The 17,929-nt window shown below is 35.7% G+C and overlaps 1 protein-coding gene across 1 annotated transcript in view; it reads right to left on the bottom strand.

Moving 5' to 3' along the window:
- Nucleotides 1-1,492: 1,492 nt before the first annotated feature.
- Nucleotides 1,493-17,929, bottom strand: part of SNX7 (sorting nexin 7) — a 32,096-nt gene continuing 15,659 nt past the window's right edge. Inside the window, exons 7-9 of the mRNA XM_062581500.1 lie at nucleotides 16,052-16,138; nucleotides 9,768-9,920; nucleotides 1,493-1,893 (exon numbers count right to left, since the gene is read on the bottom strand). Of these exons, the coding sequence (XP_062437484.1) occupies nucleotides 1,813-1,893; nucleotides 9,768-9,920; nucleotides 16,052-16,138 (321 nt within the window). The 3' untranslated portion in view covers nucleotides 1,493-1,812. The remainder of the gene's footprint in view (nucleotides 1,894-9,767; nucleotides 9,921-16,051; nucleotides 16,139-17,929) is intronic.

Raw genomic sequence — 17,929 nt, 5'->3', positions numbered from 1 at the left:
ATTCTAAACTGTAGAATTCTCTTCTATTCAGTTCAGTAAATCCTAAATGTTTAGATGGATTCTCACATGCAAAAAATTCAGACAGAATAAGTAATTAAGGCCTGTTAAGCACATTGATAGAAGCTCTTGGGTAAGGTATTTCTGAGAGGAAAAGACATAGTGGCAAAAGAGCATAGTACAACCGCCCTGTTCTTCCACAGCTTCTTGGAGCACCTGCTGCTGTCCTGGCTGGAGAGGACACTGTGCTGCAGATACCTTGCGCCTGGCCCAGCCTGGGCCTCTCCTGACAGTGGCTGGCTCTGTTCTTTTGTAAGAATAGCATATTCTTTTACATTATCCAAGCTGGAAGAGTTACATGCTTCCTGTAGTATTTCAGAAGCATCTTAATTTTATAGCTCAGAAAAATTCAGCTGAGCTTTCACTAATGCTTCGTGGTGGCTGCATGACAGCAGTCTGCCTTATGTTGCTGAAAATGCCATGCTTGGATTTATGGTCTCATTTGCAATCTAAATTTCTTAACATCAGAGCCACTAAGAAGTCTTGTCAGCCTAAAGTCTAGCTTGGCCAGGTCTGTAGGCACCCAAGTGCAGCTGAGTGCTTAATATCCCCCCATAACCCATTTCCAGGAGCCACCAGTAGGCTCACAAATTACCAGCAGTAAAAGGGGAAGGCTAAAGCCCTCCCATTATGGAAGGCCAGAGCCAGGGTTAGGCTGACTGTCCCGCTCTGATTCCTGCATCTCACCATTTCAGATTCAGAGTTAGGCTTCCTCAGACCATAAGTAGCAGGGAGACAACCACCGGGATGCCAGGTGCAGGCGGACACAGCTCTCGGTAGAATAATTCACTGACTGGAACACTTCAAAGCATATTGCATGAATGAGTCGGCTAACTGTTTTTTTGCAAAACTCTCTGTTCCTTTCTTTTTTTCTTTTCTCTTCCACACCAGCTATCCAAAGACGGAAGAAGTTAAGGATTATATGAAGGTCAGCTAAGGGAATAGCAGGTCATCAGCCTCAGTCCTGTCAGCTCCAAGTGGAAGTTTTGGTGCTGGCAGGATCAGTGTTGCGACTAGCAATACATTGCTGTACAAACACTTTGTTTGACAAACTGTCAGTTTTCTGGTATTTTCTCTTTATCTTTAAGCAAAAGGCCAGATGAATGATTTTTAGTAGACATGGAAATACTGCAAACAGATAACAAATAAATTCCACAATTTTTGACCACCGTCTAGTTCAATGCTCAGGAAATTGAATTAACAGTCACAGAGTCTTTATCTTCACAAAACAGGTTCAGCATCTTTCCAAAGCATTTTGTCACCAAGAGACTAGCATGATCTATTAAAATAATCCTCAAAGAGCTCCTTGAAGATTATGCTATATAGTTTTACAAATACAGGATTTTTTACAAATACAGGTTTTATTCAACTTGGAAGTATAACACGCAAATTAAAATAAAAAATATTTCTTAAAGAGTAGGAAATAAAGACAGAGTTTTCTTATTAAACTTTTTATTAAAATTGAGCTTTTTTACATATTTAAAATATTTTATATCCAAATTATGCAGTATTTATGAAAACATTTATATGCAAACACTTGCATAAAAATATGTAAAGTCACAACTGAGCAATATAAAGCAATATATAGCATGATTCAAAAAGTATTTCAGGACACTAGAATACCTGAGTTTTCAATACGCTGGTTTTCTGCATGCCACTGATTTTTAACAGTTATATTTAATAATGTATCTGATCTCATATAAAGAGCACTTCTTTGGTTGGGAGAAACTGCAGGGCACAGGTAGATCAGTCAGATCAAGGCCTATCTTCAGAAACTTCTTCCAAATGAAGATCCGCTGTTTGAGATGTTAGGAAGGACTCCCATGTAGCAAGGCACTTTAAAAAGAACCAGATACATATGAATATAGCAGATGGATTTCTGTAAAACTATTAGCCAAGGAGAAAAAGAAGAAAAAAATAGCAGAATACATATGCATTGTCACAAGCTGCTTTGTGGGACTATGGTAAGAGCTAAATGTGGTTTCCTAGGCAGCTCAGTGATATGCAAAATGTTAGCCAACATGCTGAATGAGCTGTAAAGGTCACTTTTACATAATGACAAGCACACAGTGTGAGCATCATAATTGTACGTGTTAGCATGGAAGATGCTAACATTAATTATGCTCTTTAATTTCTCCTTTTAGATACAGGCAAAGATCTCTTCCAAATGGACAGCATGCTGTCAGAAACCGTTCCTTTGTAATCTCTGTGGATTCTTATTGTATACTCAATATTCTTTCCAGTTAAATTAGAACAGTTTGTTTCTAAACACACACACAATTTATTTTCCCCCTGAGTAATGAGAAAGAAATGGGAGCAGAAAGGGAGGGTGAAAAAGGCATCCTCAGGACATTTGTGTTCCTCTCCTCATGGAAAAGTGTATTTGTAATTGTACAAACTATTTTTTTGATTTGCCACTGTAGGCACTGTAGGCAGTGAAATTAAAAAATCCCCAAATGACTTTGGTTCATTTTGGCTTAAATTAGCGTTGGCAGCTTGGCAAACCATTATAAATCATAGATTAGTGTTGAGAGTCATGACAAGCCTATCATGGGTAACCAGTGGGTGTGGGTGTGCTGCTGCTTGCTACCTGTAATACCACAGTTCCACTTTTTAAACTCTGTCAGTAAAACTGCAGCCAAACTCTTGCAATAATTTTATTATTGTTAACCCTATTGGAAAAAAAATTGGAATGGGAATGATACAATAAACCCTCCTATCTACTGCTCTTTTCAATACAGCTTATTTACTGCTTACTGTACAGTCTTTTCATGTAGAATCTGAAGTATTCATAATAAATAACTCTTCTGAAAATTGCCAAGAAATAGCTATTCTGACATTAAGCCCTGAAAAGCATACTCCATTTATTCAAAATTTGAATTCAGTATCCTGAAAATGGCATCATTTTCCAAGTGAAAACTTTCACCACAAGCTATTCAAGCTACAGTAATTTTCTATGCCCAGCTAAAATGAAATATATAGGATCCATCTGTCCTTGCTTAGGAGACATGTAAAACATCTTAGCATTCATGCTGCTTGAACTTACAGCCACCTAACTGTCTTGTTAGACACTCTTCTAGTGAATGCCATCAAAACTCAGCCAATATGGATTTAATTGTATATTAAAGAGTTTAAGTCTTGGTATTATTGCATATTTACATGAAAACAGACAAGCGGGAGGATCTGATGGTCAAAAATAGTATTTATGTAGAAGCTCAAAGACCATAACAAAGGAAATACACTGTACGACAAGAGTTGGGGAATCCATGATGACAGAAGGATGCAGAACCAAGGATGACCTTAAAATTAGAGTAACAAAACAGGACAGCATGTTGCAAATTGATTTCTGGCTTAAAAGGTCTTTTTGGCCTTTTCTTTAGAGCCTTTAAGGTTTGGTCATTAGAGAGATTCTCCCCCACCTGATGTGACATTGTGGCAGTTGAGTCTGCCTAAGATGCTTGAGCTGGAAGGTGGCATCTTGGTTTTAAAATGTCTTTGAGGTGGTTGCTGGCAACGTATTTTCACTGTGGCTCTCAACTCTGAGATTTCTATTTGCTAGAGCCCAAACTGTGTTACTGTCCTGGAAAACTGCAAGGCACATCCCTTTTCCTTGACTTTTTGTAGGTGTTGGACAAGAAACGGTCACTGTTTCTTGAATAGTCTTTTGTTGGTATTGAATGGTGTTTTCTATGAACCACAGTTCAATTTATCCCATGTAAGTCCATATTTTGTCATCCTCCAATTTCAGTAATGTGAGTTAAAATACGTATCAGCACTGGCTGAAATATAAGAATGGCTCTGTATTATCACTGCAGCACTAAGCCAAAATGCACATTTTTAAAATGAATTCACAATATATTGCTTATCCGGACAGATAGAATCTACTGAAGTCTTTCCAGACAAAGAATATTTTTTTTAGCTATACAAGTTACTCTCAATTTTTAATTTATTCTCATTTCTATAAGCAAAACATGTTTTCCAAAATGCAAGAGCTGTGATGGCTTATTTCACTGTGAGACATCACAGTGCTTCTACAGCTGACAAGTTTTATAATTAACCATACCAATACAAAACTAGGTCTCCGTGCCTTAGGCTCAAGCTTTTTATATTGTGCAGCATGAACTACATAAACAGAATTTTTTTAGTGATATATACTTTACCATTATTACAGAATGATTTTACTTAGTTTTCCTGGGAGAGTGAAAAAGGAGATCTAAGTAGAGGACCAGCCAGGTTGAACAAAGGAGACGGACAGAAAAAAAAAAAACAGTGCAAGTCCAGGAAATTAATTGTGCATGCATAGTAGTTAAAGTTCATAATCTAGTTACTTGTGAAAGTCTTGTATAGGACATAAAAAAATATAAATACACAAAATGAAATAGCAAGATCTTAAATAAGGCTACTTTACCTAAAATATTTGATTACTGCTTTAGGTTGCAACATAATTTTTTGAAATAACAGTGAAGAGGTCTTCACATACTACAACTGCATATTTAACTAAAAAGGAGATATAAAAATAGAATGTGCAGTAGGCACAATAACAGAAACAGTATGTCACATGCCATATTTATTTCTGTTCCAGTCCCCCATTTTCCATGGTTGATATCTTTTCCTAAAAACACAGTTTATGGTGACATTTCCTAGAGTAAAATCTAAAGATGACGTCTTCTGTGCGTGTGTGAGAGAGAAACAGAACAGTTTCATAGTTTCTGGGTGGAAGGAAACAAAAAATAGAGTGTAAAGACATAGAAGAAAAACTGATTTCCACTATATAAAGTCATCTTAAAATGTATTTTAAAAAATTTCTATGATTGGAATGCTTGAAGGTTCAAAGATAATCACAGAATCAGTAAGGTTGAAAGGGACCTTTGGAGATCATCTAGTCCAACCTCCCAAAGATTTTCCAGTGCTGGTTCCACTGGGGCTTGAAGCCAGAACCTTGAGCATGCACAGCAGATATGATAACCACTACTCTATCCCTTTACCCCAAGTCTAGCTTTGAAACCACATTCACAGAGACAAACTGGTTCAGCAACGTGGGAACTTTTGAAAATCACATGAAGTTTGTTAGCTAAATTCCAAGGCATTGTGAAGGTAGGATGTGATCAACATGCATGAGCAGCTAACTTTGCTGTGCAACCAAATGACTAGTTAAATGCATCACTACAGAGGCCTCTAGGGCAAACAACAAATCTCATCTATTTTTCTACAGCTTATACTAGATACCAGATAGAGAGGTACATAAAGATTTGGGAGTTATAGAGAAGTTACAGCAATGGGGAAGGAGTATCTTTTTGACTTAACTAATTCTGTGGATCAATTTAAGTCTGTACAACAATGTAGGTCACACAAATAAGCCAAATTATCCTTGAAACAAAAACTGATTTCCTGAAAAAAATCAGGAAATCATTTACATTTTCTGAAAGCAGTAAGCAGTGTCAACACCAATAAGAATCTCACTACACTATCAAAGATAACTTTAGCTTTGCATCTGACTAAGCTGCAAAGGTTTAACAGGATTAGTTTGACAAGAGAAAAGTAAAATTAGAGGCTACACTTTAAAACAAGGCTCATTCATGCAGAAGAAAAAATATTTTCTTTCAATGCCAAATCTAATGAAATATTCCTTGTCATTCAAAATTAGAAAAAAAAATTTTCTGCATTTCCAGAGTGCCTCATTAGCAGTGGGAAACCAAACTCTGGTATATTTGCTGTCTGGATTTACAATGTCTAATTTGTCTTTTGGATCATGCTGCAAAATCTAGCCCTTTTTTTTTTTTTTTTTTTTTTTTTTTATGAATAGACTAGGATAACAAGGCTTTTTCGTCTGCTGGGAAAATTAATGTGTTTCTTTTTCTTTAATGTTATAAATATCCTACTGACTGTAGTAAGCATAAGAGAAAAATAAAACAAAAGATTCAGTAAATGAAATGTAAATGAAAGTAAATCACTACAGCTCTTTGAAGCCACAGTTCAGCCTTCCTAGATTGCTTTTGCTAACTTTTACCATGTAGCAGGCAGGCATGCTAGCTATATAATAATAACAATAATAATAATAATAACAATAACAATTTTGAATAATGACGTAGTATCTTGTTTTATTTTTACTAATGATGTATCTTTAGGCCTCTGCAGAATATCTATATCTAAGTTAATGAAAATACTTCTGGGCATAATCAACACTTTCTCAGCTCTAAGCTCCACCCTGTGGTCAGTTTGTGATTTCAGCTATTAGAAGATACCATGTATTCTAAACTTAGAGGTGTGCCTCTTCAAACAACAGTAACACACCTAGGGCACAGGGAAAAGGGAATAAAATAATCAGTATGGCATTACCATGTACTTCATTCAAAACCTTTTGTCTGTGAATAAGGCAAACAAATGGATGTTATTTAACATACTTTTGGAAACAGGAGTAAAGTTCTGATTTTTTAAAATTAAAATCTTTTCCCATTAATAAAATGCTCCCTATTTTAGCAATGCACTTAAAGTCATTATTGATATAATAAATTACTGGCTTTAAGCCTTTGTGGCTTAAAGAGAGACTTAAGCAAGTATTCAACTCATTTCTGAAATGAAGACTATATCTTGAGATCTACTGAAGGAACAGCAAGTGATTCATCAGTCATGATAATACTTGGCTACTAAATGACATCATTTTTAAATGTTTTACAGCATAGCTTGCACTTTATCACAGGAAAGATTTCATTCTCATGGATCTGTACAGGAGCACCCTGTAAATTTACAATGCCTAGCATTATTTAGTGTCTCTGTTACAGGAACATTGATAGACACAAGGAGACTGGTCATTCCACAGCTGTAGAAACAAAGGAGTACTTCTTGTTCAATTACATAAAATATAAACAGTCAATAAACTGGAAAGCCACTGAAATATCTGTACTTACTTTGAATAACTGTGTGCAGAGAAATGTAATTCCAAGTAATGCTTTAAAATAGCACTTGATACAATGTGAACATTAGTTCAGCTTTGGGGAGACATACTCTTTTATGCTAGCTAAGTGATGCTTGACAAGTTGACAGCAGAATCCTTAGGCAACTAAATTAAAGAAAAATCTGAACAAGTATAGGTCATACTCTTTCCCCATATTTTAACAAAGAAGAAATAACGTTTTAGAAATTCTAGAATACCTTGACACACTGCTTTGTTGTACTTGAAAGCTCAGCTTTCATTCTGTACAAACTGTACGATTTTGAAGGACTGGATTCTCTAATGCAAAAGCCACCAGAAAACATGAGATGTCTGTCTACCATTGCTCTATAGTTCTCAGAGCAATCTGAGAGCAATCTGAGAGCAATCTGCATCTAAGAGATGCAGAGCACAGCCATTAGCAGGAATGGTTCCTAGTTAGCTTGTGTGCCTGGGAAATGAAGAAGTCACCAAGCCTGGGAAATAATGAGAAACACAGAGAAGCACTACGGTAGAGAAGGGAAGGAGACACTGCAGGTGAAGAGACATGAATGGGAGTTTAACTGGGGGGAAAAAAAAAGCTGTAGAAAGGAGGTGAAGCAGGTCTGGGGACTGAGTTAGAAAGCAGATGACTCTTCAGAGAAGACAGACAAAAGAGCTGGTCAGCTGAACCATACCAATGGCATCCGTTGTGCCTGGGAGCATGGACAGAACGTGCTTTGAAATCGGGTCTCCTTGTGTGAATGGGAATGCAGGAAATAAGATGAAGGATGTTAAAGCAAGAGTAGGTTTGTAAGCATCAAATGGTGCATCAAAAGCCTGAAAGAGTAATTTAACTTTGGACATGTGAGAGAAAGGCAATGATGCAGTAATGACTAAGCAGGTGAAAAAAACTGTAAATGAAGTAGTGCAATAGGCACTGTGCTTTTGCGTCAGTTAAAAGAGCAAAATTCAAGCTATTTTCTTTAGGAATAAAGTAGGATTTTGTTCTCTACTGAAAGTAGAAAATGATGTTCTGATTCTCAGGTTACTGAGATTCTCTTCCTGAATTTTTACTTACAAATAGCTAAAGCAGTTTGGGAGTGCTTCTTTTTCTGCTGTTTTCAGGAGCATAACACCTCTAGTTTATAATATAAGGGCCCCTGTTGGCAGTCACTCCTCCAATAGTTAACCGTCAGCTTTAACTGCAGGTCTCAAAAAAATCCAGTAAGATAAGATAATCTAGATCTATCAAGATATGACAGCAAAACATTATTTATTGAGATGTCAATGTTCAAGAAAAACATCAACAAAGAGCAATGGCTTAGTATAGATCGATTTGTCAATTTTCAGTGACTATTTAAGAAAATCCATTGGTGGTTAGAGCAATAATTGAACCATTTTTTTCAGTTTGTGACTTATGATTGTAATTTCATGTTCATTATGAGCTTTGGTATTCTAGATTAAAATTCTAATTGAACAAAAAGCATTTCTAGATGAGAAAGAGAATCAAAGGATTATTTTTGCAGTTTAATTTACTTAATCATTCATGAACAAAGTATTCCAGTATATTCCAATATTGATTTGACATGCCTATTCTGGATGTAGAAGTTGGAGATCATCAATAACTGAAGAAGATGTGGGTGAATGCCAAAAGTTTGCTGCCTGATTTCAGAAAATATTTTGATCTTTATATATAACAACAGATTGTCAATATCCATGCATCTTACAGACTGTATGTTAATTAATTAGACTTGATGATCAAGAGCTCTGTCTTTTCAATTATGTTCTAACAAAATGATCTGTAAAATCAGAGCACTGTCACTAGCTAACGGAGAAGCCATAAGAAGTTCCGAATACAGGACTGGAAGCAATAACACATATATGTGAAAAATACTGTTCTATGATTAATAAAAGGCTTACTGTACTCTTATTTTTTTCAAATCTATAGAGAAGTTCTTAGAAAGATAAGATATTTTTAAAAAATCAAGACATCCAGGATATTTTCAAAATGTGCTCTCCAAGGAACAATATTCCCCACAAAGAAACTTCACAAAATGCCTAACATTTTCTTAAATGCTTTCAAGTTTCTAAGTATACATTCTTAGCAAAAGGGAATTCTTACCAAAAATAGTAGACATCGTTGAAAGTTTGAGTTGAAAATAAAATTTAATTTTAACCATTTTTCTTTTTTCCAAAGTAGGAAATTCCAATTATAAAAAGATTCAATTTATTAATTGTATATACTTGTAGCATTTGTATATTTTTAAAGAACGTGCAATAAGCTTTTCACATAGACGCCTCAATTTTGTACTGTTGTAGTTTTATCCTAGTAATCTACTTCATGAACGACCATTCCTCAGAAGATAAATAACAGTGAGAATTTTCTGAATGTGCTCTTTGAAAAGCAATTATATTTAATTTTTTTCCTCATGCAAAATCATTTATGCAAGTTTGAGCTTTCCAGAGGGCTTCTTTGTGCAGTTACAGCAAAAGGTTTCCAAACTGATATATAACAGCTATTGTTGAACCAAAAAATATGTTCCAGATTCTTGTGCTTAGTAAAACAACACTGCCCTCTGTTGGAGAGGAACTCAGGATCAACAACTGGGGCTCGAATAAAACATATTTTGTTTAAAACACGTCAAACTAAGAATGAATGATTTCCCCCTTTCCACAAAACTGATCCTGAAGCTAGCATAGTTTTGAACTAAAATGCAGAGGTTCCTCTTTATATACAATCCATTGACTTCTCCACTGAAATAATCAATGAAATAATAACATTGATATGAGTGTATTTTACCTCTTCATAATAACGGAGATTATTGTCAGCTACATTCGTGAATGCTGATCTCATATCATACTGCATGTTTTGCTTCCATCTGTCCCAATCAGCTTTCAGAGCATTATTGGCACACTCTACTTTGTCTTCAAGTTTCCCAATTTCTTCTGTGATCTAAATGTGAATTGCAAGCATTAAAAAAATTAGTAAAGTCATCATTTCAAAAGTGATTGACAACAAGTGATTGTTGTGCAGTAAGATCAACAGAACTGCACAACTAAGGCACAGAAGATCATTCCCTGGGGATGAATTTTGAATTTTATTCCTATTGAGTAGCTCACTACAATTTCTGGAATATTAATAGCACAAATTCCAGACCAGAATTAAAGTGTTGCTGAAGCTATTCCTATTGACTGAGAAGTTATGGACACCGGCACCTCTTCACAAGAAGCAGAATCAACTATACATTTTGGAATTCATTCAGAAAAGCTGAAGAATACTCTGACAATCTCAAGGGAAATCAGAATGGGAGGAAGACAGAAGAAACCATACACATAAGCTGCATGATTTCCTGCATATCCTCTTGTAATCTTTTATTGTGGAACTAACATCCATGTGACCGTGTGAGGAAGGGAGAAATATAGAAGTAGAGAAAGAAATTAAAACACAGGACTTCTGCAGAAGAGGAACTCTCTCACAAGGATCCAAGTTCAAAAACCTCCTGGGCTGCACTGCGGACATTACTCTCTTCTTATTACCGTAAATGCCTAAAGTGAATTCTGAGTTAATGGGAAAGGAAACATTAAGTGGTTAGAGGGCCTCTCTTTTTAATGAGTCTTCTAGTCCTCCCAAAATTTTGTACCTATTGTCATTTACTAACTAGCTATGTCAGTTCTGGCTGGCAGGCAATCTCAAAACATAGGTAAACCTGCAGCTATGGTGCTAGTTAAAGTTCTTGGACTGCCCAGTGACTATCTGTGACGAGCCTTCACTATGGAAGTCAAACAAGCTGATGAAGTATAAAGATACTGCACTTGATTTACAAACCACAAATCCCAACTCAGAGTCTGACAGAGTAGAATCCTAACTCAAGTGGGACAATCCCTGGGCTCTCAAAATGGCCAAAAACTCTTTAGGTAGTGAAGTGGAAAGAATTTTCATCTGAATAGAGGGCTTTCCACATTCCAAGATATGGAGATGGGATAAACATTTTTAGTTAGACTTGATTTCTATGCTGATTTTCCTTCCTAGATTTTTACATTCATGAAATACTGGATATTAATCAAGAACCAAATGCAAAAATATTATTTCTACTTTATTGGAAAGCCCAAATTCAATGATATAGCCAGACCTGTAATCAAACTATGGACAATGGGTAATTTCATCAACTATCAACATTGTATTCAACATGAAGGGTTATTTTAAAGTTTAAATATGGGGAAATTACATTTAAAAAAATTAAAGGCAACAGGATTAGCTATTTTGGGCATATCCCAAGTAAATTAATTGCCTTTCCTTCAAATACTGAAAATGAATGCACACAGAATACCAAAAATACTGCATATTTTTAAATATTTTAGATTAGGAAAAATAGTTGAATCCATTTTGTGGTTTTGCAAGAAAAAGTCCTTATATCAGATTGAGCTAGGCTACAAGTTTAAAGAACTTCTCTGACTTAGAAATTCTGGCTGCAGCAGCACTCCATTATCCTATTCTGGATATCTTAAGGCATTTATATTACAATCTGGTTTTGTGTTGCATCCTTTCTAGGAACTAAAGATTCCTTCCGCTGCATTGTCAATGTGGTCGAGAAAGGCGGACTATGTTCTACAAGCTTACCTGGCATATGCAGTTTAAACATCACCCTCCAAAGTCTAAAGGAAACTGCATGTTGTATCAAGGCCAGGTTTGGGACCTGAGGTCTGAAGACAGCATTATGCTATACTTCATCATCTTAACTACAGACATCTAAGATCTACTTTTTCACGCTTGAAAAGAAACATAATACTACCCACTTAGCTGATATGATAGCAGAAACCAATGAAGAAAGGCTTGGTCTCTACACTCAGATATCTACCTCGTGTATTCCTGATTTATACAGTGTAAATTATAATAACCTATCCTGCAGATTAAATTTGATTCTGAATCCATTTTCTACGTTTGATTTTACTGAGGCAGGTAGTCTGATAACTTAAATCTTGCATCAGTGATCACCACAGAAGGACAGCAGAATACTAAACAGACATCACTCTGCTGGACAGGAATGCATGAGCTGGACTCTGCTAGGGGAGAATGCTAGTGAGCCCTACCCCAGGAGCCAGATCACCCACGAAGTGACAAAGCATTTTACTGTATTTCATTTAGCAAAATAGCACGAGTTTCTGTCTTGTACATGAATTAATCCTACAGCTTGGTGATACTAACTCTTTTCAGTCTGGTGTTGAAATGTAAGATATATTCAGAATGTGACAGTTCCAGCCTTTCGACTCTTCATTATTCAGTTCCAAATCTGGATACTAGAATTTGCAAGTTAGCATTTAATGTTTATCTGGTTCAGTCAGAGCACATTATACCAACCTTTTGTCAGAACTACTGTTAGCACTAGTTAGCATTATGAAAATTGTTAAAAACCGGAAACAACTGAGGGTTGCACTAGCATTTCTGTTTATTCCTTCAGAACAGAGCATTGCTGCAATGATGAGCAATGCAGCCACAGATTCCAACCTCTCTACAGCTAGAACTTCAGAGGAAACAGAGGTCCAGATAAGCAGGAGGACACTAAAGCCCTCCCAAATACTGCTTGCAGAGCCTGCATCTAAAATCACATTCTTCAAACCTTCCATACGCTACACAACTGCCTTCTTTAAGGCCTAAACTTTGGAGAGGGAAGCAGATTTGGGGATTTTTAGAAGCACAAACAGCTGTTCTAGATACCAAGTGGAAGAAGCACAGCTCAAGAAAACTGCTTTTCTCAGCCAGAGAACTTTATACCTCGTGGTTTAATTTGTGATTCCAGCCTATTTCAGCGGCACTGACCTTGGGAATGTTTTGTATTCTCCTGCCGTATAACTTCCTGTTCGTTAAATCACTTAATGTTTGCTGTGACCTATACTAACGATCTTACAGTATTTCATCAGTTCTAATCACAGTCTGAGATCTCTTATCTATGGTGGAAATACTCTTCAAATAAGATTAGAGTTCGTGCCACTCATTTTCAGCAGAATTTCTGGCTATTAGATTGCATTGACAAGTTCAATCTGACATCTGTGCTGGGATGATTAGAAGCTACATCAGATCTGCTTAGAATTAAAAATGTGCAAAGAGTTCAAACTCAGTGTTTGATACAAATTCCAATAACAGCACCTGTGTTTTCAGGCTTTTTGTTTTTTTAAGACCTCCTTTTATACTGGAATCAGTCTGGTTAGAAACCACAGCAAAATATTTCAACACATAATAAAAATCAAAACATAGTAAGATAACATAGTTAGAAACAAAGGTTATCTGAAAAAAATGTTATAAACATTATGTATAAGAAGTACTTCTGCTCCACTTACAGTAAGCTGCAGTAAATCTACAATTCCAGACTTACCTCTTTATTACTCTTCAAGGAAAATAAGTCAATGTAAATTTGGATAAATCTTTATTAGAAATTACAAAACTGCATCTTAATTATGAGAATAGTTTTGCCTATCTCATTAATGAATTAATACTTCAGTTTGATGTAATACTTTATATAATGTTTTAATTTGGTATGTTTGCAATCCTATCTATGGGTAATATCATTTTGAAATCAATTCTCTATAGACTATCAGAGAAGTAAAGAAAAATAAATAGTTGATACTAAGGTAACAAGTTCAAGTCTTGTTCCTTCAACAGAAAAATGAATATAAAATCCTCCAAAAATACATCTGTAACTCCTCAAAAGTGCTGTTTGTTGTAGAGTTAAATAAGACTAAAATCCGTATAACTTTAGATATAAACAGAAGCCGGGCAGAAAAAAAGTTTACAGTAAAAAGTGTTTTATTTTTAGTACATGATGCATTAATTTTATTTATCACAGAGTAGTCAGACCAACAATATATAAATACCCATGTCAGACAAAGGGTTTTAGTTACCATAATAATCATTAGTTGGTAAAGCTGTAATGTATTTTTGAATACATTAAACTGTTTAAAAAGTAACACGCATACATTTGAAAAACTACTTATATTTACTCCAAGAATTATAATATTGATTTTCTTAAAATAATTTTCAAGAATCAATTTGTGTTAGTCTTCCAGTTATAAACTGCTGCTATTATTTCAGGTTGGTTGCAGGTTTCATAAATAGGCAGTGCATCATTCTCAGTGGCCAATATTTCATTGATAAAAAAGCTTTCAGCTTCTAATTAAGAAGCAAGTCTTCAGAATACAACTCCCACTCAGTTGCAGAACACAGGGTTCTATGATTAGATTAGACTGACACACATCTATTTTGGTGCTCTCAAGAGAACACAAAGAGGTACAAGATCAACAGGATTTTTGGTGAAATAAGTAAAAAAAATAGGGGGGGTTGAAAAGATAGATCAAAGACCTGGGTAATCACATTGTTCAAAAGCTTTTACCACAACTAGAACTAGGAAACACAGAAACAGTGAAAAAAAGAAAATTATTCCTTTTTGCCTGTATTAGTTCAAAAAAAATAAAATCAAGGAAACAATGATGCCCTATCCTTAGGACTACATCAGATTATAACAAACATCTGTTCTTAAAAGAACATGTCCCATCAGGCAATGTTCCTTTACAGAAGATGGATAGCAATAAGACATACTACACAAGTTGCATGAAAGTGCAATTCATCATTGAACCACTCTGCGCAAATCTAACCTCTTTTTAGCAGGCTGCCAACCTACAGATGGGAAGTACTGATAAAAAGGGATGCAACATCAAAAAGTTCATACAGCTAGCTGCATACAAATAACTTCAGTGATGATGTAGAACCTTTCTTTCTGCCAAAATGAATTCTTAACTTTGTATTTTGTTTCCAAATGTAATGCAACTAATCGATCTTACCTATGATATAATACTGTCAGACCTCACGTAGCAATTAATTAATCCATACATACACTGCTCTTTTAGATAGGCTAAAAAGATAAATATTTAAGTAAAATTTGCTAAAAATTGGTCTTTGCATACTTTTACAAAGTGATATTAGTGTCAGCTAAGATGTTAATTTATTTCAAACAGAAATGTATCTCAGTCTATTTTTGTTTAACATTCCCTACAAACTCATACTTTGGGGAGCAAAGTGTGGGTGTGGTTTTCCTGGCAGCCCATGACCTGGGATCTCTCTGACTCCTTCCAGTGATGCCTCTGAACATCTCTGCAACCCTAGGCAAGGGAAACTGTGAAAGTCCTCATAGGCCCACAGCTTCCCTTCTCTGTGCTGGTTAGGCACAGTGACCCTCCCCACGTCAATTTACAGATCTTGCCTGTATCTACCCCATCTTTAACAGGCAACTGCAGGTGCAAGCTCTCTGAGTTTTAACACTGTGCTAAAAGAACATTATTTGGGCTGTAGAGTTAAGCAATCAAATATTTAAGAAATGCTCACTCTGTTCTCCACTGTATTTTTAAGTTGCACAGGTCGTAGCAGGGTTGTGTGGAAAGGTCTGTCTTGAGATCATGCAGCTGTGGCTGCACACAACTCGGCAGTGGCAGGGACCCGGCTGGCTGCTCTAGCAGTCTGGCCAGCTACTGAGGCAACGCAAACTCGTCCACTCACTGAGGTCTGATGATGGCTTTGAGGATGATTCCATGGGCTAGCATAGTTACAATCTGATCTCACTAGAATGAAGGTCATATTGTAAGTAAAACTTAGAAAAATTTCGGGGTCCTACTAGATAGGACAGAACCTGGAAGAACAGAATCGAGAAGTTTTTATTTTAAATATGTGTAATGAAGAGCTTTACTCTTTTGATCACTGCAGCAAGTCTCACCTTCTTTTAATGCCCTGCGTGGAAGTAAAACGGAAATGCTAAAAATAAGCTGTGGCACCATCTGTGTTGACAAAACATTATACATGACACTGCCTTATCACTAGTCCTTTGCTATGCCCTCCTATCTACTTAAGTTTTGCATTTTTCTCATGATTGCCTGGTGTGCACAGCTGCAAGACCAAACTTTTTCAAAGTATGAGAAATAAACAGACACTGCAGAGTCACAAAGCAAGGCTTGACGGGACAGGCTTTCTTCAGGACTTTTGTCTGTTCTAATTGGAATAAGACTTAGAATATTTCCACTATTTAGAGAGACAGACATACTCACCAGATCCTTTTCTGCCTTTTTATTGGCTAAAGCATCAACTTTGGAATTGAGCTCGCCTTGAATTTGGTCTCTTCTTTTCAAAACACCCTTAATATAGGAAAAAAAAGAAAGAAGTATACCAATTTTAGCTCTCTCTTCAGAAACACATCATGCAACTGGGATATTTAATTAATTAAGCTAGACTTAATTAATTAAAAGATAGATCTCATCTGAGATCACAGTGCAAGCTGAAATGTGTATTCTGGTCTCTTCAGGGAAGCCACCTCATACCACAATGATTTCTATACCAATGATGGTGTACTGCAAACCATGTGTAGTGCAAGACTGAAGTTAACAGGACCTTTGCTAATTAATTAAAAATCTCTTAACCACAGACTGACAAGATTAAGAATATTAGCATGATGCAAGTTCTCTCCTCAAAAACAATTTTAATGCTATTTAGTGATGAATTATTTGTAATTACCTGTATTTTTTCTTATATATTTTTTCAAGGGTCTTAACAAATCCAAAATCAATGCTACAAAAAATTGCATGGCATCATTGACAATTGTGTAAGAAAAGCTGTAACAGTAGTTAACTAAGAAGGGGAGGAATTGTTAGACTACAAAACAGGAGTGGTGGTACAGATTAATTTCCATTTCTGATGCTCATTTGGTCTGTGACCTTGAGGAAGTCATTTAAACTTCTCTTTGCCTTAGTTTCCTCATTGTCCTTATCTCACAGAAAGGTTTCAGTGCATTAGTCCTTTTAAAAAGCAATAAGAAACAGGAAATATATAATTACAGATCTCAAAACTTTCACATTACCTTGCCACAACTGGTTTGACTGCTTCTTCTGCATATACTAAAGAAATTTTCATTATTTACTTCTAGCTTAGGGCAAGTTGAAACAGCTCAGGGCAAAAGCAGCTCTAGTTTCTCCAACTGTCTTATTTGACAGAGTTAATTCTGAAATTTTGTCACTTTAACAACCACAATAGAATAATTTAGGAGGCTAATTTTCAAATATTTTTTCAGCATTTCTTTTTGAGCAGGTACTCACTAGAATAATTTGGTAAACCTGACTTTGGACAATTCTGAGTAATACATCAGCAACACTAACACCCCTAACTTTACCATTCAGTAGCTGAGAATATTGTCCTTTTAAATAAATATGGAAAATGTTTAGCTGTAAGCATAGAAGCAAAACAAATAGGTCTGGAATAGCTTTCCTTCATATTAGAAACGCTTTTTGCTTTTTCACTATTTCTTTTGCCTCTTCTAAAACTATTTTATTGACTATGTGCCAACTTTTATTATAAATACTGTTTATATTACAGGATGAAAAGAATGATTTTATTACTAATGTGTAACAACTGTAAGCATTTGCTGACTTCTTGTGGAAAAGAGGCAAATTTTAAAAACATTTTATTATACTTTTACAGTTTTGGATATAATTTTTAATATAATATTTACTGTAATTTCTTGTACTCTGAGTCAGATTAGTATAGGGAGTTACACTCCCTGTGAGTCAGTTAGGAAGGAGCCAGTTTAGATGTAAATATTTTAGCTATGAATTCATCTCTTTCCTCAGTTTAAGACTGAACTCCCAACACTGAAAAATGCAAGGATTAACTCCTTTTACTGGATAAACCTTCAACCGTACATCTGTGCATTATCTTGGCAGCAGCACAGGAAGGCATCTGTGATGAGGGGTTAAACAGCCCTCAAAAAGCTGGGTTCACTAGTGTGTGACTTCCACTAATGGAACCGAGGGTATACATCACCTTATGGCAAACACCAAAGTATGCTTATCTAATAATGTACAAAATGGAAATTCCCTGCTGCTCTGGAAAAAGAAAACAAAATTTACAAGTATATCCTAGGAAGGAAAAAATCT

The sequence above is a fragment of the Rhea pennata genome, chromosome 8, assembly GCF_028389875.1.
Source record: "Rhea pennata isolate bPtePen1 chromosome 8, bPtePen1.pri, whole genome shotgun sequence".
NCBI classification, from domain to species: domain Eukaryota; kingdom Metazoa; phylum Chordata; class Aves; order Rheiformes; family Rheidae; genus Rhea; species Rhea pennata.
The sequence above is the reverse complement of the archived record's forward strand: the minus strand, read 5'-3'. Positions and strand labels throughout refer to the sequence as shown.